The sequence below is a fragment of the Manis javanica genome, chromosome 14 (genome assembly GCF_040802235.1).
Source record: "Manis javanica isolate MJ-LG chromosome 14, MJ_LKY, whole genome shotgun sequence".
Lineage (NCBI taxonomy): Eukaryota > Metazoa > Chordata > Mammalia > Pholidota > Manidae > Manis > Manis javanica.
In genome coordinates, this window is record NC_133169.1 from 56,884,693 (window position 1) to 56,910,721 (window position 26,029).

Below are 26,029 nucleotides of genomic sequence, written 5' to 3' on the forward strand. Positions count from 1 at the left end.
GTGATCAACATTAAGGATATTTAAAGCATGCATTGATCTTTGATTTACCAATAGTTTTATCCTATCAAGGAGTAATCCCCCTTTTCTTTCTTTCTTTCTTTCTTTTTTTTTTTAAATTTTTAATCTACACTTACATAAAGAATACTATGTTTACTATGCTCTCCCCTATATCAGGTCCCCCCAACAACCACATTACGGTTACTGTCCATCAGCTTAGCAAAATGTTGTAGAGTCACTACTTGTCCTCTCTGTGTTGTGCAGCCCACCCTCCCCTTTCTCCCTCCCCCCCATGCATGCTAATCTTAATACTCCCCTTCTTCTTCCCCCGCCCTTATCCCTCCCTGCTCACCCATCCTCCCCAGTTCCTTTCCCTTTGGTACCTGTTAGTCCATTTTTGGGTTCTGTAATTCCGCTGCTGTTTTGTTCCTTCAGTTTTTCCTTTGTTCCTATACTCCTCAGATGAGTGAAATCATTTGGTATTTCTCTTTCTCCGCTTGGCTTATTTCACTGAGCATAATACTCTCCAGCTCCATCCATGTTGCTGCAAATGGTTGGATTTTTCCACTTCTTATGGCTGAGTAGTATTCCATTGTGTATATGTACCACATCTTCTTTATCCATTCATCTACCAATGGACATTTAGGTTGCTTCCAATTCTTGTAAATAGTGCTGTGATAAACATAGGGGTGCATCTGTCTTTCTCAAACTTGATTGCTGCGTTCTTAGGGTAAATTCCTAGGAGTGGAATTCCTGGGTCAAATGGTAGGTCTGTTTTGAGCATTTTGATGCACCTCCATACTGCTTTCCACAATGGTTGAACTAATTTACATTCCCACCAGCAGTGTAGGAGGGTTCCCCTTTCTCCACAGCCTCGCCAACATTTGTTGTTGTTTGTCTTTTGGATGGCAGCTATCCTTACTGGTGTGAGGTGATACCTCATTGTAGTTTTAATTTGCATTTCTCTGATAATTAGCGATGTGGAGCATCTTTTCATGTGTCTCTTGGCCATCTGTATTTCTTTTTTGGAGAACTGTCTGTTCAGTTCCTCTGCCCATTTTTTAATTGGGTTATTTGTTTTTTGTTTGTTGAGGCGTGTGAGCTCTTTATATATTCTGGACGTCAAGCCTTTATCGGATCTGTCATTTTCAAATATATTCTCCCATACTGTAGGGTTCCTTTTTGTTCTATTGATGGTGTCTTTCGCTGTACAGAAGCTTTTCAGCTTAATGTAGTCCCACTTGCTCATTTTTGCTGTTGTTTTCCTTGCCCGGAGAGATATGTTCAAGAAGAGGTCACTCATGTTTATGTCTAAGAGGTTTTTGCCTATGTTTTTTTCCAAGAGTTTAATGGTTTCATGACTTACATTTAGGTTTTTGATCCATTTTGAGTTTACCTTTGTATATGGGGTTAGGCAATGGTCCAGTTTCATTCTCCTACATGTAGCTGTCCAGTTTTGCCAGCACCATCTGTTGAAGAGACTGTCATTTTGCCATTGTATGTCCATGGCTCCTTTATCAAATATTAATTGACCATATATGTTTGGGTTAATTTCTGGAGTCTCTAATCTGTTCCACTGGTCTGTGGCTCTGTTCTTGTGCCAGTACCAAATTGTCTTGATTACTATGGCTTTGTAGTAGAGCTTGAAGTTGTGGAGTGAGATCCCCCCTACTTTATTCTTCTTTTTCAGGATTGCTTTGGCTATTTGGGGTCTTTGGTGTTTCCATATGAATTTTTGAATTATTTGTTCCAATTCATTGAGAATGTTGCTGGTAATTTGAGAGGGATTGCATCAAATCTGTATATTGCTTTGGGCAGGATGGCCATTTTGACGATATTGATTCTTCCTAGCCATGACCATGGGATGAGTTTCCATTTATTAGTGTCCCCTTTAATTTCTCTTAAGAGTGACTTGTAGTTTTCAGAGTATGAGTCTTTCACTTCTTTGGTTAGGTTTATTCCTAGGTATTTTATTCTTTTTGACGCAATTGTGAGTGGAATTGTTTTCCTGATTTCTCTTTCTATTGGTTCATTGTTAGTCTATAGGAAAGCCACAAATTTCTGTGTGTTAATTTTGTATCCTGCAACTTTGCTGTATTCCGATATCAGTTCTAGTAGTTTTGGAGTGGAGTCTTTAGTGCTTTTTATGTACAGTATCATATCATCTGCAAACAGTGACAGTTTAAGTTCTTCTTTACCAGTCTGGATTCCTTGTATTTCTTTGTTTTGTCTGATTGCTGTGGCTAGGACCTCCAATATTACGTTAAATAACAGTGGGGAGAGTGGGCATCCCTGTCTGGTTCCCGATCTCAGGGGAAATGCTTTCAACTTCTCGCTGTTCAGTATAATGCTGGCTGTGGGTTTATCATATATGGCCTTTATTATGTTGAGGTACTTGCCCTCTATTCCCATTTTGCTGAGAGTTTTTATCATGAATGGATGTTGAATTTTGTCAGATGCTTTTTCAGCATCTATGGAGATGATCATGTGGTTTTTGTCTTTCTTTTTGTTGATGTGGTGGATGATGTTGATGGATTTTCGAATGTTGTACCATCCTTGCATCCCTGGGATGAATCCCACTTGGTCAAGGTGTATGATCCTTTTGATATACTGTTGAATTCTGTTTGCTAATATTTTATTGAGTGTTTTTGCATCTACGTTCATCAGGGATATTGGTCTGTAATTTTCTTTTTTGGTGGGGTCTTTTCCTGGTTTTGGTATTAGGGTGATGTTGGCTTCATAGAATGAGTTTGGGAGTATTCCCTCCTCTTCTATTTTTTGGAACACTTTAAGGAGAATGGGTATTATGTCTTCTCTGTGTGTCTGATAAAATTCCGAGTAAATCCATCCGGCCCTGGGGTTTTGTTCTTGGGTAGTTTTTTGATTAGCGTTTCAATTTCTTTGCTTGTAATTGGTTTGTTTAACTTTTGTGTTTCTTCCTTGGTCAGTCTTGGGAGGTTGTATTTTTCTAGGAAGTTGTCCATTTCTTCTAGGTTTTCCAGTTTCTTGGCATATAGGTTTTCATAGTAGTCTTTAATAATTCTTTGTATTTCTGTGGAGTCTGTCATGATTTTTCGATTCTCACTTCTGATTCTGTTGATTTGTTTTGATTCTCTTTTTCTCCTGATAAGTTTGGCTAGAGGCTTATCTATTTTGTTTATTTTCTCAAAGAACTAGCTCTTGGTTTCGTTGATTTTTGCTATTGTTTTATTCTTCTCAATTTTGTTTATTTCTTCTCTGATCTTTATTATGTCCCTCCTTCTGCTGACTTTAGGCCTCATTTGTTCTTTTTTTTCCAGTTTCGATAATTGTGATGTTAGACTATTCATTTGGGATTGTTCTTCCTTCTTCAAGTGTGCCTGGATTGCTATATACTTTCCTCTTAAGACTGCTTTCGCTGCGTCCCACAGAAGTTAGGGCTTTGTGTTGTTGTTGTCATTTGTTTCTATATATTCCTTGATCTGTATTTTGATTTGTTCATTGATCCATTGATTATTTAGTAGCATGTTGTTAAGCCTCCATGTGTTTGTGAGCCTTTTTGTTTTCTTTGTAGAATTTATTTCTACTTTTATACCTTTGTGGTCTGAAAAATTGTTTGGTAGAATTTCAGTCTTTTGGAATTTACTGAGGCTCTCTTGTGAGCTAATATGTGGTCTATTCTGGAGAATGTTCCATGTGCACTTGAGAAGAATGTATATCCTGTTGCTTTTGGATGTAGAGTTCTATAGATGTCTATTAGGTCCATCTGTTCTAGTGTGTTGTTCAGTGCCTGTGTGTCCTTACTTATTTTCTGTCCAGTGGATCTATCCTTTGGGGTGAGTGGTGTGTTGAAGTCTCCTAAAATGAATGCATTGCAGTCTATTTCCCTCTTTAGTTCTGTTAGTATTTGTTTCACATATGCTGGTGCTCCTGTATTGGGTGCATATATATTTAGAATGGTTATATCCTCTTGTTGGACTGAGCCCTTTATCATTATGTAGTGGCCTTCTTTATCTCTTGTTACTTTCTTTGTTTTGAAGTCTATTTTGTCTGATATTAGTACTGCAACCCCTGCTTTCTTCTCACTGTTGTTTGCCTGAAATATGTTTTTCCATCCCTTGACTTTTAGTCTGTGCATGTCTTTGGGTTTGAGGTGAGTTTCTTGTAAGCAGCATATAGATGGGTCTTGCTTTTTTTTCCATTCTATTACTCTGTGTCTTTTGATTGGTGCATTCAGTCCATTTACATTTAGGGTGACTATTGAGAGATATGTACTTATTGCCATTGCAGGCTTTAGATTCGTGGTTACCAAAGGTTCAAGGTTAGGTTCTTTAGTATCTTACTGCCTAACTTAGCTCGCTTATTGAGCTGTTATATACACTGTCTCGAGATTCTTTTCTTCTCTCCCTTCTTATTCCTCCTCCTCCATTCTTCATATGTTGTGTATTTTGTTCTGTGCTCTTTTTAGGAGTGCTCCCATCTAGAGCAGTCCCTGTAGGATGCCCTGTAGAGGTGGTTTGTGGGAGGTAAATTCCCTCAGCTTTTGCTTGTCTGGGAATTGTTTAATCCCGCCATCATATTTAAATGATAGTCGTGCTGGATACAGTATCCTTGGTTCAAGGCCCTTCTGTTTCATTGCATTAAGTATATCATGCCATTCTCTTCTGGCCTGTAGGGTTTCTGTCGAGAAGTCTGATGTCAGCCTGATGGGTTTTCCTTTATAGGTGACTTTTTTCTCTCTAGCTGCCTTTAAAACTCTTTCCTTGTCTTTGATCCTCGCCATTTTAATTATTATGTGTCTTGGTGTTGTCCTCATTGGATCCTTTCTGTTTGGGGTTCTGTGTAATTCCATCGTCTGTTCGATTATTTCCTCCCCCAGTTTGGGGAAGTTTTCAGCAACTATTTCTTCAAAGAGACTTTCTATCCCTTTTCCTCTTTCTTCTTCTTCTTGTACCCCTATAATACGAATATTATTCATTTTGGATTGGTCACATATTTCTCTTAGTGTTGTTTCATTCCTGGAGATGCTTTTATCTCTCTCTATGTCAGCCTCTATACGTTCCTGTTCTCTGGCTTCTATTCCTTCAATGGCCTCTTACATCTTATCCATTCTGCTTATAATTCCTTCCAGGAATTGTTTCACTTCTGTGATCTCCTTCCTGACATCTGTGATCTCCCTCCGGACTTCATCCCATTGCTCTTGCATTTTTCTCTGCATCTCATCCCATTGCTCTTGCATTTTTCTCTGCATCTCTGTCAGCATGTTCATGATTTTTATTTTGAATTCTTTTTCAGGAGGACTGGTTATGTCTGTCTCCTTCTCAGGTGTTGTCTCTGTGATCTTTGTCTGCCTGTAGTTTTGCCTTTTCATGGTGATAGAAATAGTTTACAGAGCTGGTACAAGTGACAGCTGGAAGAACTTCCCTTCTTGTTGGTTTGTGGCCTTCCTCTCCTGGGAGGATAGCAAGCTCTAGTGGCTTATGCTTGTCAGCTGTGCACAGACAGGGCTTCTTCTACCTGCCGGTTTTCTATGGAGTTTATCTCCACCTTGGCTGTGGGCGTGGCCTGGCTGGGGCTGCCCGTCCAAAATGGTGGAGCCCCGTTGGAAAGGGAGCGGCCTGAGGCTATTTATCTTCGTAAGGGGTCTCTGTGCTCCGTGTTGCCCAGGGAGTTAGAGTGCCCAGAGACCCCCAGATTCCCTGCCTCTAGTCTAAGTGTCCTGTCCTGCCCCTTTAAAACTTCCAAAAAGCACTCTCCAAACCAAAACAACAACAGCAACAACGAAAGAGGTAAAAAGAAAAAAAAAAAGGAAAACAACACGCGATTTTCTTTGTCCTCAGGTGCCAGTCCCAGGCACCCGCTCACCAGTCCTACTGCCCTGCCTCCCTAGCACCGGGGTCCCTGTCCCTTCAAGACTTCCAAAAAGCACCTGCCAAAAAATTTTTAAAAAAAGGGAAAAACGCGTGATATTGTTTGTCCTCAGGCACCGGTCCCAGGTACCCGCCCACTGGTCCTGCCGCCCTGCCTCCCTAGCACTGGGGTCCCCGTCCCTCCAAGGCCTCCAAAAAACACTCACCAAAAAAAAAGGGGAAAACGCCCTACCCTCTCCGTCCCCAGGCGCCGGTCCCAGGCACCCGCTCACCAGCCCTGCCACCCTGCCTCCCTGGCCATGGAGTCCCTGTCCCCCTAAGGCCTCCAAAAAGCACTCGCCAAAAAGAAAGAAAGAAAAAAGGGAGAAACTCATGATTTTCTTTGTCCTCAGGTGCCAGTCCTAGGCACTCGCCCACCGGTCTTGCTGCCCTGCCTCCCTGGTATTGGGGTCCCCATCCCTCCAAGGCTTCCAGAAAGCACTCGCCAAAAAAAAAAAGGGGGGGGGGAAACGTGCGATTTTCTTTGTTCTGAGGTGCCGGCCCCAGGCCCCCGCCCACCGGTCCCGCCGCCCTGCTTCCCTAGTATTGGGAAAAACGCGCGATTTTCTTTGTCCCCAGGCGCCGCTCTCAGGCACCCACTCACCAGTCTTGCTGCCCTGTTTCGCTGGTATTGGGGTCCCTGTCCTTTAAGGCTTCCAAAAAGCACTCGACAAAAAGAAAAAAAAGGGGGGGGAAAAACGCACGATTTTCTCTGTCCTCAGGCGCCGGTCTCAGGCACTCGCCCACCGGTCCCGCCACCCTGCCTCCCTAGCATCAGGGTCCCTGTCTCTTTAAGGCTTCCAAAAAGCACTCGCCAAAAAAAAAAAACCGCTCCAGTTTCTTTCCACCCACCGGGAGCCAGGGGGAGGGGTGCTCGGGTCCCGCCGGGTCGGGGCTTGTATCTCACTCCCTTCAGAAGGTGCTGGATTCTTGCAGGTGTGGATGTGGTCTGGATGTTGTCCTGTGTCCTCTGGTCTCTCTTTTAGGAAGTTTTCTATGTTATATTTTCATAGATCTATGTGTTTTTGGCAGGAGATTTCCACTGCTCTACTCTCGCCGCCATCTTGGCTCCGCCTCCGTATGAAGTTTTGAAGTATTTGTTCCAGTTCGTTGAAGAATGATGTTGGTAATTTGATCGGGTTTGCACTGAGTCTGTAGATTGCTTTGGGCAGAATGGCCATTTTGACGATATTAATTCTTCCTAGCCAGTAGCATGGAATGAGTTTCCATTTGTTAGTGTCCTCATCCTAGTCTTTTTGTTTGTGCCAGAAGAGTCTTGTTAATGAAAATTGTGATCACATGACTTTCTGGAGCTTTTTGTGTCTTATATATTTATTTGAAATGAAGACACATTCATTTAATTTTCCTCAGCAGAAATACTGTGGATCACTGAACTCTTTCTCCCTTTGGAAGAGAAGATACTTTGAGGACAGTATCAAAGCTGATGAATGAATGTTGAAACAAGTGAATATTTAATATGCAGTCCTGAGTCTATTATTTTAAAATGGTTTAGTTTCAGGACAGCAGGTTTTTGTTTGGGTGTATTAACCTTTATCTTAAATTCAAAATAAAGTTTATTTATTCCTCTCAAAGTCAGGACCATAGCTATAAAATAAAGGACATGTTGATTCTGAACTCTAGGTATGAAGAGAGCCTCAGAAACTGGATTATTTGATAGTTTCTTGAATAAACTGCTCTAGTGTTGAGTGTTCAGCTGCCTCCAGACAGCTGTTTAGACATGCCGTATGGTATGTTCAGACACAGCTTGGACAGCCGGGCCGGACTGGCCTGGTGCTCCAAGTAGAGTGGGTCTGTTTTGAGGGGTTTAAGAATGCTTGTGGATATGGCTAGAAGCAACAATTTTATATAGAATGGTTTCTGTTACGTTATCTGATTACAGGTGAAAAACTAAATGGCTTTTCCCTTTTATCCCCTGTAGTTAGTTTTTCTAAGTAAGAACGGTACTGAAGTGAAATGTCAGTGATGAGTCCTGGGTTAAGAAAGGTAGCTGGACACGGGCGGAGAAAGGGCTCCCCTGGGCTGCCGTCTGCCTTGGTAGTCTCGTTTCCGTCTAGCGATCGCTGTATATACATCAGGGGAAGTTCTCACTTTGTGTTTGTTGAGTGTCTACTCTTCTGTAGGATGGACCTGATAATCTACAACAGCATTTCAAAATCGCTCAGAAATGATCTAAGCAACCTAAGAGTTGCATAGTAATTTCTATAGGATATTATGAGTGAAATTTAAAATTGGCTTTGGAAGTGGTCTGTTTTCAATTTCCTTAAGCTGTTGTTTTGTCTGACATATTAAGGCAGTAATAAAAACATCCAGATACTTGTATTCTATTTTTTATCTTTAGAAACATGAATGTTTCTTGTCTAGTTCACTTGTTCAGATTCGTAGCTTTTAAAGTGTATTCTTGAGTCTATCACTGGTACATGTTGGATGAATTTTTCCTTAAGAGCATATACCTCCAACAGATTTAATACATTTTACAAGCATTAATTGAACACAAATTCTTGCCCTTGTTTACTGTTGTGTATATATAGTATAGTAATCGCTGGTAAATTTCATGGAAATGACATTGAATATCCAGAAACTAACTTTATGTTTTTATCGTGTGTGTAATTATTCTACCTGGAGACCACCTACAGTTTGGGTCTCTTATTTTGCATTGCTCACCGACTGTTTTTATCTGTATTTCTGTGTATAAAAATCAAAGAACTAAGATGAAAGAAAGTACTTGGAAAAAACTCGTGAAAATTATGGCACTTGTCAAAGAAGTAACCAAACCCAAGCGTGTGTACAGATCCTGTCCTGAAAATGAATGAACACAGATTCTTTGTTCACAGGTACTTTGTGGGTGATTTAGAGAAACTGATTCGGATTTCTTTCGTGGTTGTACTAGTGGACAAACTAGACAGACAAGACATTGCGTTCACCCAGGCCCTTGTGATTTAAACTGATCAACAGAGTGTTAACAGAAGGGCAATTCTTAACTAATTAAAACTATTCTATGATGAATATATTCTAAGTATTTGTCCCTCTATGTTCACTTGATTTCTTTTCACATTAATTTTTTGCTTCCTGTTTAAGTGGTCCATCTGATTTTTCAGTGATACAGGTATACTGTATTTGCTGATTCACTTTCAAGCAGTTATAATCATACACTTAACCAGGGCTTGAGTGAGTTTCTGTGTGTTACGTATATGTGGTGTGAGTTTATTTAAAATGTTCTGTACGATTATTACCTAATAAGAATGTATTTCCCCTAGGGGCTTGAGCATGCATTTTCCAGCGATTCTGTAATTGGTGCATTTTCTAATCTCTGCTTCCTCACTGGTGGGACTCGTCTGCAGTTGAGTTCATTTCGGCAAATGAAGGACACTTGGAGTGGGAGGCAAATAGAAAGGGCATGCAGACCTGACCTAGGCAGAGTCCAAGCAGACAGTGAGTCTCAGAGCCAAGTAGTTATGCAGAAGCCAGGGTTGAAATGATGATCCTAAAGCAAGTCAAGGTTAAAGAGGTGGCAGATTGGAAAACCAAGATGATGAAAGCAGGGGATGAAGTACAGGGGCATTGCTGGTAGTAGGAGGTGGTCAGAAGTAAGGGAAAAAGTGCAAGTAACCAGTTGCTTTCATGTTAGTCCTACAGGCCTCAGGAGATTGTAGGGGTGGGTCCCAGATAGTTAATGGTACTAGGTTCTGTTAAGGAAATATATCCACCCTCTTATCACTTGAAGCTAGCTGTGTCTGTTAAAATTGAATTACTGCTACAGAACGTTAACAGGAATGTAAATGTATATTTTTCCAGCTGATTTTTTTTAATGGTCATATATTTCATTAGACCTGGTTGCTTGTTATGCTGGTGAAATTCAAGCTTACTGAAAATGCATTTAATGAGAGGAAATCCTTAGAATGGAGTGTCAACTTTTTTTTCTGGCTTCAATTGGAGTATTGGTTCTTCTGTGAACATCTACAGTGCAAGTGGGTGTGTTTTATGACTTAAATTGGGCAGATTGCATATTTGTATCACTAGATTCTCATGCTGAATGTAAGTGAAAACAAAAAGGTCCCCTTATCTGAAGATAGGGATAGCTTAGGTCAGTAGCACTGAATAAATCCAGTTAGGAAATACAGTCAGAAAAATGGCCACCAACCAGTTAAGTGATAGCTTCTGGTAACTTTGGAATCCTGTCTAAGTTCCCTTTGTTCTGGGGAATCTTGAGATGTTACTTTGTGCTTAGGTAATGGCTATAGCCAGTTCATGTGTTTGTTTTAGGATTAATTGTGCAGGTTTCTGCTTTTTCCTGTATCATATTTAATGAATGAGAAATAGTAATACAGCTAGAAAACTATGACAAGATTACTCTCAAGATGTTAACCTGCTATATAGGCCCTCATATATCCTTGGTATTGGCAGCTCACATGGCATATAAAGGTGATTGATTTGTGGCTTTTTAACAAATGGAGACTTTTTTCATGATCCAACCATCCTGGGAAAACTGGCAGGGTGCTATGGAGGGCATCTATCTAGGAAGGTATGAGTTTTAGAGATAATACAAGTGTCGCAGTTACTTTTCTCTTCTAGAAAAAGATAGTGTTTTTCATAGCATTAAAAATGCAGGGTGGTGTTTTGGGGGGACATTATGGGGAAGTTTCTTTTAATGGTTACCAAAACAGTCATTACAGGTTGTTTATATAGCAGAAGATACAGGGAAAATAAGTCATGGCCCTTACCTTCAGAGAGTTCTCAGTTTCTAGATATAGCTGAATACATCCACAAATAAGGATTTGTATTCTAAGTGTGAGACAAGTATGTGCAAGGTGCAGAGGTAGTATTCATCTCTCCTTTTTTCCCCCTGTTGAGCCAAGGCACATAGGCTAGTGTGTATTTGCAACCTTACGTACATTTCCAACTTCTGATTTATATCTGCTTAATTTGTTCAGTAATGTGAAAATTTTAACTTTAAGAAGGAATTTATAATGGAAGAGTTTATATTTTTTACAAAATAACAGTGGGCATGAGTGACTAAGACTGTGATACCAAATTTCAACTGGCATCAAATTTCAACTGGCACCATTGGGTGGCTCAGGGTGCCACAAATTAATAGCATATCCAATTCATCTCCTTTAGTTCGCCACTCATTGTCTTACTTAGTCTTGATTTTGGTTGCAGAAATCACCATATTCTAGTCATTTAGGTGCACTGTCTTAATATTGGGCTTCTGTGTTTCCCATACTCTACCAGAAGTTACATAGTATCTCTCACTGGTGGTAAAACATTCTGAAATTGAAAGGTGCGTAATTATTTATCCATTAAATCTAGAAAGTCAGGTATACAGGATGTGCAGTAGACTGTAAAATTGGGATTTTAAAATTCAGTATCTTTCTTGGTGGGCTTGTCGGTGTCTGGAAAACACAGGTTTGCTCCTCTGTGGCACCACATTGAGAGGGCAGCACATTATGTCTGATACTTAAATCTTAAGACTGTGATACAGAGGTTTTTGTAATTTAAGTAATCTTGAGTCAGTGGCTTTTGTAAATATTCTGTAATGCTCTACAAACCATGATTTTATTTTAAAATTATACGTACTTTGATATGTATTGCTGCCTTGATCTGGCCTCATACAGTGGGATAAATTAGTAGCTCCCCCACAAACACTGATCTGTGGGTTCTGTGGAGTCCCCAGCTCTAGGACCCAGAGTTTGTAAGAACTAGACATTTTTGTTGTAAATTAATGACTATATGGAATATCTTTTTTTCTTTATTAAACAGTTGAATTTTTTCCCTAGTAAACAATTTGTTGGTGAAAGACTGCCATCTTGTGGTACTTAAAAATAAATGATTTAAGAAAAAATTATGAGCTATGATTGCTGAGATTTTTTAAAAATCGACAATTACATGAAGAACATTATGTCTACTAGGCTCCCCCCTTCACCAAGTCCCCCCACATACCCCTTCACAGTCACTGTCCATCAGCATAGTAAGATGCTGTAGAATCACTACTTGTCTTCTCTGTGTTGCACAGCCCTCCCTGTGCCTCCCCCCACATTATACATGCTAATCTTAATGCCCCCATTCTTCCCCCTCCCTTCCCACCCATCCTCCCCAGTCCCTTTCCCTTTGGTAACTGTTAGTCCATTCTTGGGTTCTGTGATTCTGCTGCTGTTTTGTTCCTTCAGTTTTCCTTTGTTCTTACACTCCACATATGAGTGAAATCATTTGGTACTTGTCTTTCTCCGCCTGGCTTATTTCACTGAGCATAATACCCTCTAGCTCCATCCATGTTGTTGCAAATGGTAGGATCTGTTTTCTTCTAATGGCTGAGTAAGATTCCATTGTGTATATGTACCACATCTTCTTTATCCATTCATCTACTGATAGACACTTAGGTTGCTTCCATATCTTGGCTATTGTAAATAGTGCAGCGATAAACATAGGGGTGCATCTGTCTTTTTCCAACTGGAGTGCTGCATTCTTAGGGTAAATTCATAGAAGTGGAATTCCTGGGTCAAACAGTATTTCTATTTTGAGCATTCTGAGGAACCTCCATACTGCTTTTCACAATGGTTGAACTAATTTACATTCCCACCAGCAGTGTAGGAGGGTTCCCCTTTCTCCACAACCTGGCCAACATTTGCTGTTGTTTATCTTTTCGATGATGGCGATCCTTACTGGTGTGAGGTGATATCTCATTGTGGTTTTAATTTGCATTTCTCTGATGACAGATTGCTGAGATTTTTTTAATATAGTTTATGATACCAAGATGAGTAAGAAATGAAATAAATCTCTTTAAATAACATTTGTTTTCTTTTAGATGGTTTTTTCTTTCATTTTAATTTAATATTTCAGGATTATTTTTACATTTCTATTAAGATTTCTCTTTTTGTCCACCCTTAACCTGTTCTGTTAATTAAGAACAGGTACTGAGAATTTTGATATTAAGGATTTTCTGGTATCATTAATGATAGCAATTAATTGCATGTAAAAAAATTTTTTTCATGTACAATATAATTGATAAAATATATCCAAAGGAACTTTAATTTCATGATGTAGAACTGCATTTAATAAAAAGTGGTGTCGAAAGATATGGAAGCAACTTAAGTGTTCATCAACAGATGAATGGATGCAGAAGATATGGTACGCACACACTACAGAATATTATTCAGTCATAAAAGGAAAAGAAATCTGCCATTTGCAACAACATGGATGGGTCTAGAGGGTATTATGCTCAGTGAAAAAGCCAGGCAGAAGAAGACAAATATCACTTATTTGTGGAATATAAAAACAAAGCAAAACAGAATGAACAGAACAGCGGTAGATTCATAGACACTGAGAAGTGACTGGTGGTTACTGTGGGGAAGGCGTTGGGGTGGGAGGGTGGGGAAGGTGAGGGGGATAAAAGCACACAAAAATTCTCAACCACAATATAAATTGGTCGTGGGGATGGTAGTGCAGCATGGAGAATATAGTCAGTGGTTCTGTAACTTCATTCTATGTTGACAGACAGTAACTGCAGTAGAGGGTGTGAGGATTGAATAATATAGGTAATTGCAAACCACTGTGCTGTATATTTGAAACCAGTGTAGATTGCAAAACAACAATACTTCAATGAAAAAATAAAATAATAAAATAAGAAGTGGTATTTGGAAGAAAAGGAAACCTCAATTAGAACCTCATTTTTGAGTAGTTAATATATAAACTGAAATCATTTTTCTTTAAAATACTGGGGAGTTCCTTTTTGTAGTTAGAGATATCTTAAAATCACCTCTTCTGTAAGAAACAATTTGCAAGGTTGGGGTCGGTGCTTATGTAGTATCAAAGGAGTTTCTGTGGCATATCAGATAGTTAGGAGATTACTTTTTAAAGTAATTTTTCATTTTCATTCAGTCTTTGTATCATGGTTTATATCTCCTGTACATCTTGGTCGTTAATGTTCATTGTACTTTAAAATAATAAATTTCTGTTTCTTCTAAAGTATCATCCCTCACTGAAACACATAGTGCCTTTTCATAGACAAGGAGGACGAGTGTTCTCACTCAAGAACTAGGGGTCTGCTTACGTGGGTCCTGTGCACTTCTCCGACCTGGAGTGATTAGCAGTCCTGGAAGGGGAATCGTTGAAAGTTCTTAGCCTCCAGGATCTCTACACGGAAAGCGCCTGAATTGCTCCTCTAACTGGTAGCTTCGGCAGCCTTTGTTTACACTCCTCAGTTTTGTTTCCTCCTCAAGCAGGGAAGAGAAGGCCTCAGAACACGTCTAAGTTGATGACTAGCACTTGTTCAAATGTCTTACAGTTACGCTAAGAAAGAATCTGATCTTACTGGAGCCCAGCTGAAGCTTCGAGAATATGAAGCAGCTCTGAATTCTAAAGACGCAGCTCTAGCCACCGCTCTTGGGGACAAAAAAATCTTAGAGGGAGATTTGGAGGATCTGAAGGATCAGATTGCCCAGGTGAGGTGAGCTCTGCTCTTGAGCTGTTCTTGGCAGGTTAGTTGTCTGGATTGATTGTTGATTTTTAAATGTAAGTCGTATTTTTTTAAATGTGTTAACTTAATTTTTGGGGCGGCTTGCCTGAAGGTCAGTCTTGAGGCAGCCAACAGGCAGAGCACCTCCACCCCCATCATCGTGTCTGGACGAGCAGATCTGTTGCTGCTTTTCTTCCTCTCCGTTGTGCTTGTGCCCTCATTCTGTGCCTGCTGTGAAAGCTGCCTCAGTATTGTAGCAAAGAGAAGGTACAGAGCTGCTCTGCACACAGGGAAAACCAAAATGGCAAATAAAAGCTAAAAGCTACCTCTTGGTTGAGTTTTAAAAATACAAGTCTTAGGTCTCAGTTCAGTCCCTGATGTCGGTGACGGGATGCAAGGTGCTCTGGCCAGGCACTCCGGGTGGGACCAGGAGTTGGGCAGACCTTTCTGCGATAGAAGTTGTAATAAATGACTCATACATTGTTAAATACATAAAAATTATCATGTAGGTGGCTGTTGCACAACAAAGGTATGAACTGTGTGGTCCACTTCTATGAGGATTTTTTTTTCCACTAAGCATATTGGGAAAATTTTTTTGAGATTTGGGACAATTTGTAAAAAAAACATTTTCCTTAGCTTACTATATTGTAAGACTACAGTATGATTGTAAAGCACAAAATACATATTGATTGTTATCAGTAAGGTCAACAGTTATAGGCTACTCAGAGTTAAGTTTTTGGGGAGTCAAGCAGATTTTCAACTGGGCGTTGGGGGGGTGTCCCTACCCACCCCTGTTGTTCATGGGTCAACTGCACTTGATTCAATTCGTGGTATCTATTACTAAATGATTAATTACTAAGTGACTGCTGTGTAATTCTCATCAATTTTTTTTCCTGATTAGCTAGAAGCCTCCTTAGCTGCTGCCAAAAAACAGTTAGCAGATGAAACTTTGCTTAAAGTGGACTTGGAGAACCACTGTCAGAGCCTTAGTGAGGACCTGGAGTTCCGTAAAAACATGTATGAGGAGGTAACTATACATGATTTTGCCTTTTTAAGGAATGGAGGGATCCCAAACAGCTTTGTTAACAAGTATATGTGTCAGAAGTGGGAGAAATACTGTTGAATTGTTTGAGGTACTGCTGTCTAAAGGCTGCACATAAGAGCTCAAGCTGTTAGGGAAACAGACTTTACCTCATCTGACTTACAAAGCCTTGGTCGCAGCAGTTAATTACTGTCAACTTGTTTAGGAGTTTGTATTTTTTATTTATTGCTGCCTAACACATTACTCCAAAATACATCAACTTGAAACCACAGACATGTATTATCTCATAGTTTCTGAAGGTCAGGAACGTGCGAGCCATGCAGCTGGAAGGGTACGATCCCAAGGTCTCTGTTCAGGCTGCAGTCAGGCTTCCTTGGGCTGGAGGGTCGACCTCTGAGCTTGTTCACAGACTCACGGGCCATTGGTCAGCACAGGATTCTCCACAGGGCTGCTCAAGTAGGGCTTTCCCCAGACTGAGTGACAGAGCAGGACAGAAGCCTTGTTACCTTCCTTACCCTGCCCCCAGAAGTGGTATTCGTCCCTCTGTCCTGCAGTCCATGATGCAGCATGGAGGGGCTTACACAGGCTGTGAACACAGAACTCAGCAACCCCGGGCCATCTTGAAGGCTGGCTGTCCACAGCATTTATGGTTGTTTCTTATAGTTTTAAACATCATTTACAAGCCTTAAATGACTTCTGTGGTCAGCCTTAGGGTTGAAGGCAGCAACTGTTGCCAGGAAAGAAGTTAAAAATTGAAGAAATAGGAATTTATAATACCTAAAAGTTGACCAGCGTTGGAATTAATCTGGAGGGGAGAACATGTAGTTAAATACTTAATGTGTTTAAAAGTAATGAATTTTGAAAACAGCAACTAACAATGATTTAAAAATAGAAATTTATTGTAGAAATTCAATTTATTTTCTTAGTTGGAGAAAAAATAAGATAAATCTGAGTCTTTTTGTAACAATACAGTACTAAAACAAACGGGTGTTGACAAAGTGCCCTCACTGGACAGGCAGTCAGACTTTGAACAATTCTTGAGTCTGTTTTTTATTTAAAAATGAAGGACCAGTACCTGCTGTCTTTTCATGGCGTGGTGAGGACCAAAGTGGAGTAGCGTGCATGAAGGTTTCTTATAAACTAGGTAAAAAAGGTTATCATATACTTAACTACAGTTTTGCTTTATAAATGGAGATATTTTTATACTATCAACTTAGCTTATTTTTTGTTCTGTTAAAGTTGTCTGTGAACAATTAGTCCTTAGTTTTGATGCTGTGTGGATTCCACAAGGATTCTTTAAAACAGGATTAGGGTTTATTTTTTCTTTGCAAGTCACTGATTTCATGTATATATAAAATAATACATGAAAAATGACATCAAGTAAAAAGTAATACTTTTAGAGGACTTGGATTGCATCTTTGAATTTTTGGTTTGTGCCTTTTTGAGAATGAATTTAAAACACTTTTTTTCATGGGTGATATAATTCTATTCAATAAATATACTAAATGTATTACTAGGAAGAGTTAGGGGGGTAAGAAAGAAGGGAAAAAGCAGGAACAGGAGGGGGGAGGGAGGTAGACAAAGGACAAAATTATCAGTAGGTGCTCAGTATTGAACTAAACCTTTCACTTGTGTGTTTTTATGATTTAAGTATCATTCACTTCATTAAATAGATATGAGCCCTTGGGGGTTAATAGCAGAATTGGACTTTGAACCCTTGTTTTCTGATTCTGTCAAGTGCATTTTCCTCTGCAGTGAATTCTTAAAAAAGATGAGGAATGCATAAAAAAATGCCTGTAGGAAGATACAGAAACAAGAATGTCACTGGGTTTTATTCCCCCCTTGTGGCCTCTTTAATTATTGCCGTTAAAGACAGCTTTGGTATTTTCAGAACTGTAAGAACGGGAATTTCATTCTTGAACTTGTGTTCCTGACTATTTCTAGTTTTGGATAGTTCCTTAAAAACACCCAGGGAAGGATTATGTCTACTATTTCTATTCTTTAATGGTGAACTGTCATATTTACTTGAAATGTAATGTTAATAAAATTCCATCTCAATTGATGTTGATACCTTAGCACTAGCTGTTAAAACATCATGTAAATGAGCTTTCTCTGCCTTTAGCTTTGTAGTATGTTTAAGAAAATAGTTTTATTATGCGTAAGACTTCTAGCTGAAGTTGTCCTGACTGATAAGTCTTGATTTTCCGTATGGATTTTTTTTTACAGAGGTGTCCTTAAGCATCATCATCACAACAATTTAGAAAAACGATTACTATTCAGTGTACATACAGTGCACGATTGCATGGTACTTTAGGATGTCGTCCAGGCTATTCTTTGTCTTTAGAGAAATAAGAGACATAAATTCCTGGGTTTTGAGGTACTACCACCTCTGTCATTAGTTACATCTCAAAGCTCTTCTCATGTGAAAACAAAGGTAAGAAAGTGTCTGTTCACGTGCCTGCCTGGGACAGACACAAGGACTGTAAAATTTCAGGTGGCCCTGATGACGCTCAGACTTGTAGCAACGCAGCCACAGCAAGTAACTTGGTTTTATGTTATTTTGTTCCTCCAGGAGATAAATGAAACCAGGAGGAGGCGTGAAACACGCTTGGTAGAGGTGGATTCTGGGAGTCAGATCGAGTATGAGTACAATCTGGCTCAAGCCCTTCGTGAGATGAGAGAGCAACACGATGCCCAAGTGAAGCTGTACAAGGAGGAGCTGGAGCAGACTTACCACGCCAAAGTGAGCGGTCTCTTCTGGGGACTGGCTTCAACGCTTAAGACTTTATTTAATAGTCACCCTCAAGAACATGACTTGATGTTTGTTCTGGTTTTCTGAAATGAATTCTCCTAGATCCATGAATATGGAAAACATTTTTTTTAAAGCAGTTTTAAATGTTACTAGGAATTATTCAAAGAAAGTAGTGTTTTTCCATTTTTTCAGAGGTAGGGGTTTATCTTCTTGTTTTTTATCCCACTGATGATTTATGTCCTGTCATAGTAGGTAAATGAAGCCATCTGAAAATATTTTTCTTCCCATAACAACTGCAAGATCCATTTAATCAGTGAATGCATGTTGGACTGCATCTGGTTCTGACTTCCATGTCTTCACTGATGTAGATTGTGATGATTTCTTTGGGCTTTTTTTGAACAAAGGCCAATTGGAAGGTTTCTGATGTTGCTTCCTCTGCCACTATTTACTATTTATTTAGAAAATATTATAGAAATTTCCTACTTGTATTAGCAGATGATGCAAAATATCCATAGACTGACCAATGAGTACAGGCTTTGCTAGTAAATGATTTTACCCCAGTGTGTTAAATGTTGCGTGGTTTGATTAACAGGAGTTATTAGTGGAAGACTTGGAAAATTAAGGTCATAGAGGTTTTGAAAATAATTTCCACTGCATGGGCTCAGACTGTTCATGTTGCTTTTAACCCATTTTATGAAGTAGTAGATGCCAGATGAATGGGAGAGCTCTTTCAAACCTTATATTCCGTTACCCAGCACTTACTCGGTGCTAGGCACTGTGCTGGGCGGTGAAGGAGCTACAGTAAGGATTGGTTGGTCCCATAGACTGTGGCCTCAGGGAGCCAGGGAAGAGATGACGTGCATAAAGACGTGCCAGAAACACATGCAGAACAGAATGTTAGGGGCATTGGCAGGAACAGAATATTGTTTCTACCTGAGGAGCAGTTTTTTGCTTCAGAAAGGATGTGTTTCTATCTGGTTTGAAGGAATCTGTAAATGAGTACTTTCTGCTTATTGCTTTATATCCTCTATTAGATAAGATTTCCCTTAGAATCTGTATGTTAGGTTAGGGATATGTGATGTTTGTTTCCCACAGTTAAATTACTGCTGGCCGCTCCTTAGTAGTGACATTATCTGAGACATTAGAGAGAAAATGGATGGAACACTGAAGTAACAAACTGGGTAAAGATCCAGGTGTACCAGCATCGTTAAAGCTCATATGCTGGGAACTGAGTTGAAAAGTCAGATTTAGAAGGTAATTCATACGGCAGCAAATTTCATGATGCTTTTCCTGTTTCATCAGCCAAGTTACCAGCAGGGCTTAGGTTTGCAGTGAAATGCCTCGAGATGAATCATCCTTCCTCATTTGTTTGTTCTAAGTCACTGGGTAAGACTGACTATACTCTGCTGCTGCTTTTAGCTCGAGAATGCCAGACTGTCATCGGAAATGAATACTTCCACTGTCAACAGTGCCAGGGAAGAACTGATGGAAAGCCGCATGAGAATTGAGAGCCTTTCATCTCAGCTTTCTAATCTACAGAAAGAGGTGAGTAAACATCTTCCCCGAGGAAGAATCAAAGTTGAACTTGAAGGCCGCCTCCACCATAGTAGGCCACCCACTTTGGTCTGTCATGTCGCTTTTCAGGGAGGATGGTATTGTCCTGCACTCCGATTTTAGTGCTCCCGATTTTTTCATCTTGCATTGCATGAACATCCTCTGTGAGTAGAGACTATTATTCCTGAATTAGTGATTTCCCAGACCTAAGGCAGTTGCCCTTGAGGAAGCAGGCTGCTGGTTTTTTCTCCGGGCTTACCCAGACCTAGCTTTTCTGATTGTCCCACAGCCTCATCTCCACACGATGTCTTCCCAACACACTTAAAATTGCATTTCAAAACCATAATGAAGAAAAACATGCAAAACTTCTTTGTGGGCAGTAAATGCTTTGTGTTTCTAGACAAATTCTCTCAGTGCTTGAAAATCTTAATTAAGATCTTGGGAAGCAGCATTTATTTGCCTATTTGTTAAGAACTTAGTGACTCACTCATTTGTTGGTACAACTGAGTGACAGAGGACCTCTTTGCTGGTTGTGTGACCAGTGCTTGTCGTACATGATGGTGCAGACATGGACACCGCTTGAAATTTGGTTCAGTCTAAGGATAATGCAGACACAAAGTACATACACAACCACATAAGTACTCAGGATGCTGTGATAATCTGCTCCCCTTAGTGACCTAGGAGGTAACTTCAGCTTCTGTTTTCCTTAAGGGAAGAAAATGTATTTGTCACTTTCCACATAGAAATGAACCTTATTCTTGCTTAAGCTTTTCTTCATTTTTATTTTGTCTTTTTATTATTATATTTGTAGTAAATTCTTTTTCTATTGTAAAACTGAAGCCATTATAGGAATTTACAAAACAAAGCTGATGAATTACATGAAACAGGCTAATGTAAAATAAAAACCAATTTAAATAGAAGCTTTTACATTGCCTGTCACATGTCCTTTATTCCTGATAACAAAAATTTTTAATTTATTTTAGGCCTATGTGTCCTGAGAGTATTTTGGAGTCTCATGTACCAGTAGTGCTAGAAGGATGTTTGAGTTCACTCTGTCCAACCACAGACTTGGGGGAGTGTAATGACTTGTCCAGAGACTGCAGGCTGATAAATGGGTTTCTCTCCTACTTCCCAGTTTTTCCCCTTACACCTCACTCTCTTCAGAGATTTTCTTTAGACATTTCACAGATAATCTTTTTTCCATTGCACCATCCTAACAGGTAGCTTTCCTAAAATAGGCTCCTCTGTTCTTACTCTGAGTTGACATTTAATACTTTTCTCCATTTAATAAATCATGTTCTGTTTACCCCCTGCTGCACAGTTTTGCATTTTCCTGCACCCTTTTTTGTCAGCTGTTGACTCCACTCAATTGTGTTAGGTGTAGGTGTTTTACAGAGGTGGAGACTGAGACCTGCTTGGGGTCAGCTGTGGACTGTGAATCGAGGTGGCCATGTTTTCTGACTCAGGCTCAGGGCTGGTTCCCTGTCTGTCTGTTAATTTATGTTCTCATTCTTACAAATTTTTTGGTTAACTTCATGTTAGTGTTTTTAAACAATGTTTGGCAGAGCCCTGGGGGTTCTTAGGAAACTCCTTCGGAAATAGAGAAGCACCTCCTTCCAACAGAGTAGTTTTAAGTTCTCTGTCTAGGTTGGCAGGGAGTAGGGACCTTTTCCTCTATTCATTACTGGTATCAGCTTTTATGATAAGTAACCTATCTTGTGGAATATCATCATTAGTTGATAAATGTTAATTTTAGATCATCAAAAAGAAAAAAAGCTCTCTTTCTTGATACTTTTCTCTTGTGTATCTTAAAGGTCTTTGTTACTGAGTCACATCAGTTTCATCATGCTGCCTGTTAGGCCATAGAATTTCCTTTCAGTTACATGACTCATGGTGGTGAAATACTTCTTAAATTTTATTTCAAATTGACGTAGCCTTTAAAATGCTGACTTTAGATAATATTTAAAAATAAAGTATACAGTTGACCCTTGAACAACATGGGTTTGAACTGCGTGGAGGCCCACTTACACATGGATATTTTTTCAATAAATAAATTTCTTGGAGATTTGTGATAGTTTGAAAAATATTCTCTAGCTTACTTTATCGTAAGAATACAGTGTATAATACACGTAACATACAAAATATATGGTAATAGATTGTACTGGTAAAGCATCTGCTCAACAGTAGTTTTCATTAAAGTTTTTGAGGAGTTAAAGGATATTATGCAGATTTCTGACTGTGTGGGGTGTTGGCACCCTTAACCTCTGAGTTATTTAAGGGTCCGCTGTAGATGGTAGCAGTATTATGTTTTGGAATTAGGTATTTTATACATTACTGAAAAACATTTCTATCTACATTTGTGACTGGCCAAATTATTGGGTTGGTCAGGGTCCATTTCTCTTGCAGAAGAGACTCCAGTGGAACTTTAAAAACACCTCTAATTTTGTTTTTCTAACATCCAGACCCTGGAAATTTAAATTGCAGCTAGACCATAACAAAGTAGTCAATTATGTTACATACTATTAAAAAAAAAAAACACAAAACCCCAAGACCATCAGAAGTCAGTCAGAACTTGTTAGAGGCCAGCTCTTACAGATAGTCTAGTGAGACCTCTTCCTTACCCTAATGTGGGAACTGAGTGAGTGAGTGAGGTCAGTTACAGCGGCCGGGGGCCTCCCAGGCAGGTAATGGCGGAATCAGGAAGGAGAATCTGGGTCTGTCTCTCATGCTCTTTGTATTTCACGGCTTAATGGGGGTAGGACAGCTATGTAAATAACATGTAATATTTCTGTTGGAAATACAAAATGATTTAAGGTAACTGTAAAACTTATATATCTTGATTCAGACTTTCCCTTTTAAAGAACTCAGTGACAGCAAAGGCAGACTGAGACTCTTTGGATTTACGAATCTAGGCTCAGGACTTCTCCCTGGACGGTGGGTCGTTCGCCTCTCATCAGCTCTCCTGTAGATTCCACCTTGTCGCCTGTTCGGTCTGCTTCTCATGTGGGAAATACAGAGAGACTAATTGAAGAGGAAACATTTTGGGTTTATACATATACATATACATATACATATACATATACATTTGTATTTATATATTTGTGTGTGTGTGTGTGTGTGTGATTTTTTTCTTTTGGAGGGAAGAAAATACAAGGAGTTTGAGTGAAAAAAGTAGATTCCTCATTTTAGCATGGCTTTTGAAAATGTGTTTAAATGCAAGTTCTCTGAGGCATAGGGCTTATGGTTAACATTACTCTTTAAGGTAAATGTGTGCTTCTGATACAGAATGCCAGCCAGGTGCTATTCGGAATTTTCACTAATTGATTGATTATTTTTCAAAATAACCTTTTTATTTTGACGTAATTCTGGATTTGCAGAAAGGTTGGGAAGCATGCAGGATGGTTCCCCTGGCTCCCTTACCCAGCTTCCCGTTAGCATTTTACGTTGCTATGATGTACTTGTCAAAATGAGACATGCACACTGGTGCATTACTATTACTAGACTCTAGACTACTTGGATTTCACAGACTTGCTGTTACTGGGTTTTTCTGTTGTAGGTACCTCTTGTCTCCCTAGTCCCCTCTGGTTTGTGCTAGTTCCTCAGGTTTCCCTTGCTTTTCATGACCTTGAGAGTCTTGAGGAGAAACAGCAGGTATCCTGTAGACTGTCCCCAAATCTTGTTTGGCGCTTTTCTCATGACTTTTCTGGGGTTGCAGCTTTTAAGCGGCCTTCTTAATCGCAGCCTCTCGGGGATTACATGCCACCCACATGACATCGTTGGTGATGTTAACCTCTGTCATTGGTTAAGGTAGTTTTTACCAGCGTTCTCCATTGTCGGATTGCAATTTTACCCTTTCCATATACTCTGTTCTTGAGGGAAGCAAGTCACAAAGTCTGGCCCACCCTCAAGGGTGGAGGGCAGGAATTAAGCTCCACATCTACATTTATTAGGTAGAATTTTTCTGTGGAGATTTGTCTCTTCTTTCCCTGTTTATTTGTATATTTACTTATTCATTCACTTGTTTATATCAGTGTGGGCTCATGGATATTTATTTTATACTTACGGTTTTGTAATCCATTTCTCTACTATTTATTATCTCAGATTGTTCCAGTTTTAGGAGTTGTGTCAGAATGGCTAAGATGTCCTCCCTTTTTTGAGCACTTCTTCACTTTCGGGTATTCCAGGTTCATCTTGTATTTTCCTTGCCCCAGCCCTAGAATCAGCTATTTCTCCAAGAAGCCTTGGTTCTTTTTTTTTTTTTCTTTTAAGGTATCATTGATACACAAACACACATGAGCAACGTTGTGGTTACTACATTCCCCCCTTATCAAGTCCCCACCACATATCCCATTCCAGTCACTGTCCATCAATTAGTAAGATGCTATAGAGTCACTACTTGTCTTCTCTGTGCTACACTTCCTTCCCCGTACCCACCCCACCCCCCACATTATGTGTGCTAATCATGATAACCCTTTTATCCTTTATCCCTCCCTTTCCCTTTGGGAACTTAGTCCTACTTGGGTTCTGTGATTCTGCTGCTGTTTTGTTCCTTCAGTTTTTGCTTTGTTCTTATACTCCACAGATGAGTGAAATCATTTGGTACTTGTCTTTCTCCGCTTGGCTTATTTCACTGAGCATAATACCCTCTAGCGCCATCCATGTTGTTGCAAACGGTAGGATTTGTTTTCTTCTTATGGCTGAATAATATTCCATTGTGTATATATACCACATCTTTTTTTTTTAATTTTTTATTTAAGGTATGATTGATATACACTCTTATGAAGGTTTCACATGAAAAAACAATGTGGTTACTACAGTTACCCATATTATCAAATCCCCACCCATACCCCAATGCAGTCACTGTCCAACAGTGCAAGTTGCCAGAGATCCACTATGTCCCTTTTCTGTGATACCCTGTTCTCCCTGTGATCCCCCACACCATGTGTACTAAACATAATACCCCTCAGTCCCCTTCTCCCTCCCTCCCCACTCACCCTCCCACACCCCTCCCCTTTGGTAACCACTAGTTCATTCTTTGTACCACATCTTCTTTATCCATTCATCTACTAATGGATGCTTAGGTGGCTTCCATATCTTGGCTATTGTAAATAGTGCTATGATAAACATAGGGGTGCATAGGGCTGTTTGAATCTGTGATCCTGTTTTCTTCAGGTAAATTCCTAGGAGTGGAATTACTGGATCAAATGGTATTTCTATTTTTGCTTTTTTGAGGAACCTCCATACTGCTTTCCACAATGGTTGAACTAATTTACATTCCCACCAGCAGTGTAGGAGAGTTCCCCTTTCTCCACATCCTTGCCAACATTTGTTTGTCTTTTGGATGTTGGCCATCCTTACTGGTATGAGGTGATATCTCACTGTGGTTTTAATTTGCATTTCTCTGATACTTAGTGATGTGTAGCATCTTTTCATGTGTCTTTTTGGCCATCTGAATTTCTTCCAGTTATTTAAAGCCCTGGTTCTTTTTATTGGAGAATGGTATATAGAAATTAAGATGTGGTCCCTGAATGTCTGTTGGTACCTGGTCACTGCTTCTGGGCCCCCTTGTGGACAAAGCTGGGTAATGTGTATGGTTGTGCTGACCTATGTTGGCACACTTACTGGAACTCTGTGTGTGTTTATGTTAAGCTGAACAGGAGTTGATGCAGATGTCTGTGATGCTAACTCACTACCACAGCGTTTCTTTTAGGTTTTCTTTCTTGCTTATCTGTAACTTTTCTCTGAGAGCAAGAAATCTGGTTTCTACCCTCCCATCTACTTAAGTTGTTCAACCCCAGTGTATGTGTAAAGCAATTTCAAAACTTTTAACCTCTACCCCTGTTTGAAATAAATTTACTAACTTGAGGCCAGTGTCTCTGCACAGTGTGGAGCTCCTTTTTATCTTTAGCCATCCAGATTTGTTTTTTGTACAGTATTTTCTGCTCTAATGCAGCTCCTTGTGACTCTGAGGGCCTACGCTGTCCAGCAGTCTTTACGAGCTGATTATCTTTGTCATTTTCTGAGGCTACTGAGATGAATTCTGTCTTGGAAAAGTACAGAATAATCATCTAGTGAGCAACAAGGTTGCTAAGATGAACTTTCTGGTGTAAGGTGTGTGATTTCTCATTTTTAAATTACCAAATATAAAGTTTCTATATTTACAATAATATTTATGGACCACGCCATACTGTATAGCCTGTGTGCCAGCTGAGCGTGAGAGAGCACAGCAGCCTGAGGGGCAACCAGATCCCTTCTCTTCAGTTTCTGAATTGTTCTAGCAGTTCTCTCAAGCATACTTTCCTCCACTTTTAGGTTTCTTTTGTCAA

The 26,029-nt window shown here is 39.7% G+C and overlaps 1 protein-coding gene across 2 annotated transcripts in view; it reads left to right on the forward strand.

Moving 5' to 3' along the window:
* The window catches only part of LOC108388244 (lamin-B1-like), a 60,619-nt gene that overhangs the window by 20,132 nt on the left and 14,458 nt on the right, over window positions 1-26,029 (forward strand). For both annotated transcript variants that reach the window (XM_073221643.1, XM_073221644.1), the window contains 4 exons: window positions 14,185-14,341; window positions 15,257-15,382; window positions 17,970-18,140; window positions 19,569-19,694. In XM_073221643.1, the coding sequence (XP_073077744.1) occupies window positions 14,185-14,341; window positions 15,257-15,382; window positions 17,970-18,140; window positions 19,569-19,694 (580 nt within the window). The remainder of the gene's footprint in view (window positions 1-14,184; window positions 14,342-15,256; window positions 15,383-17,969; window positions 18,141-19,568; window positions 19,695-26,029) is intronic.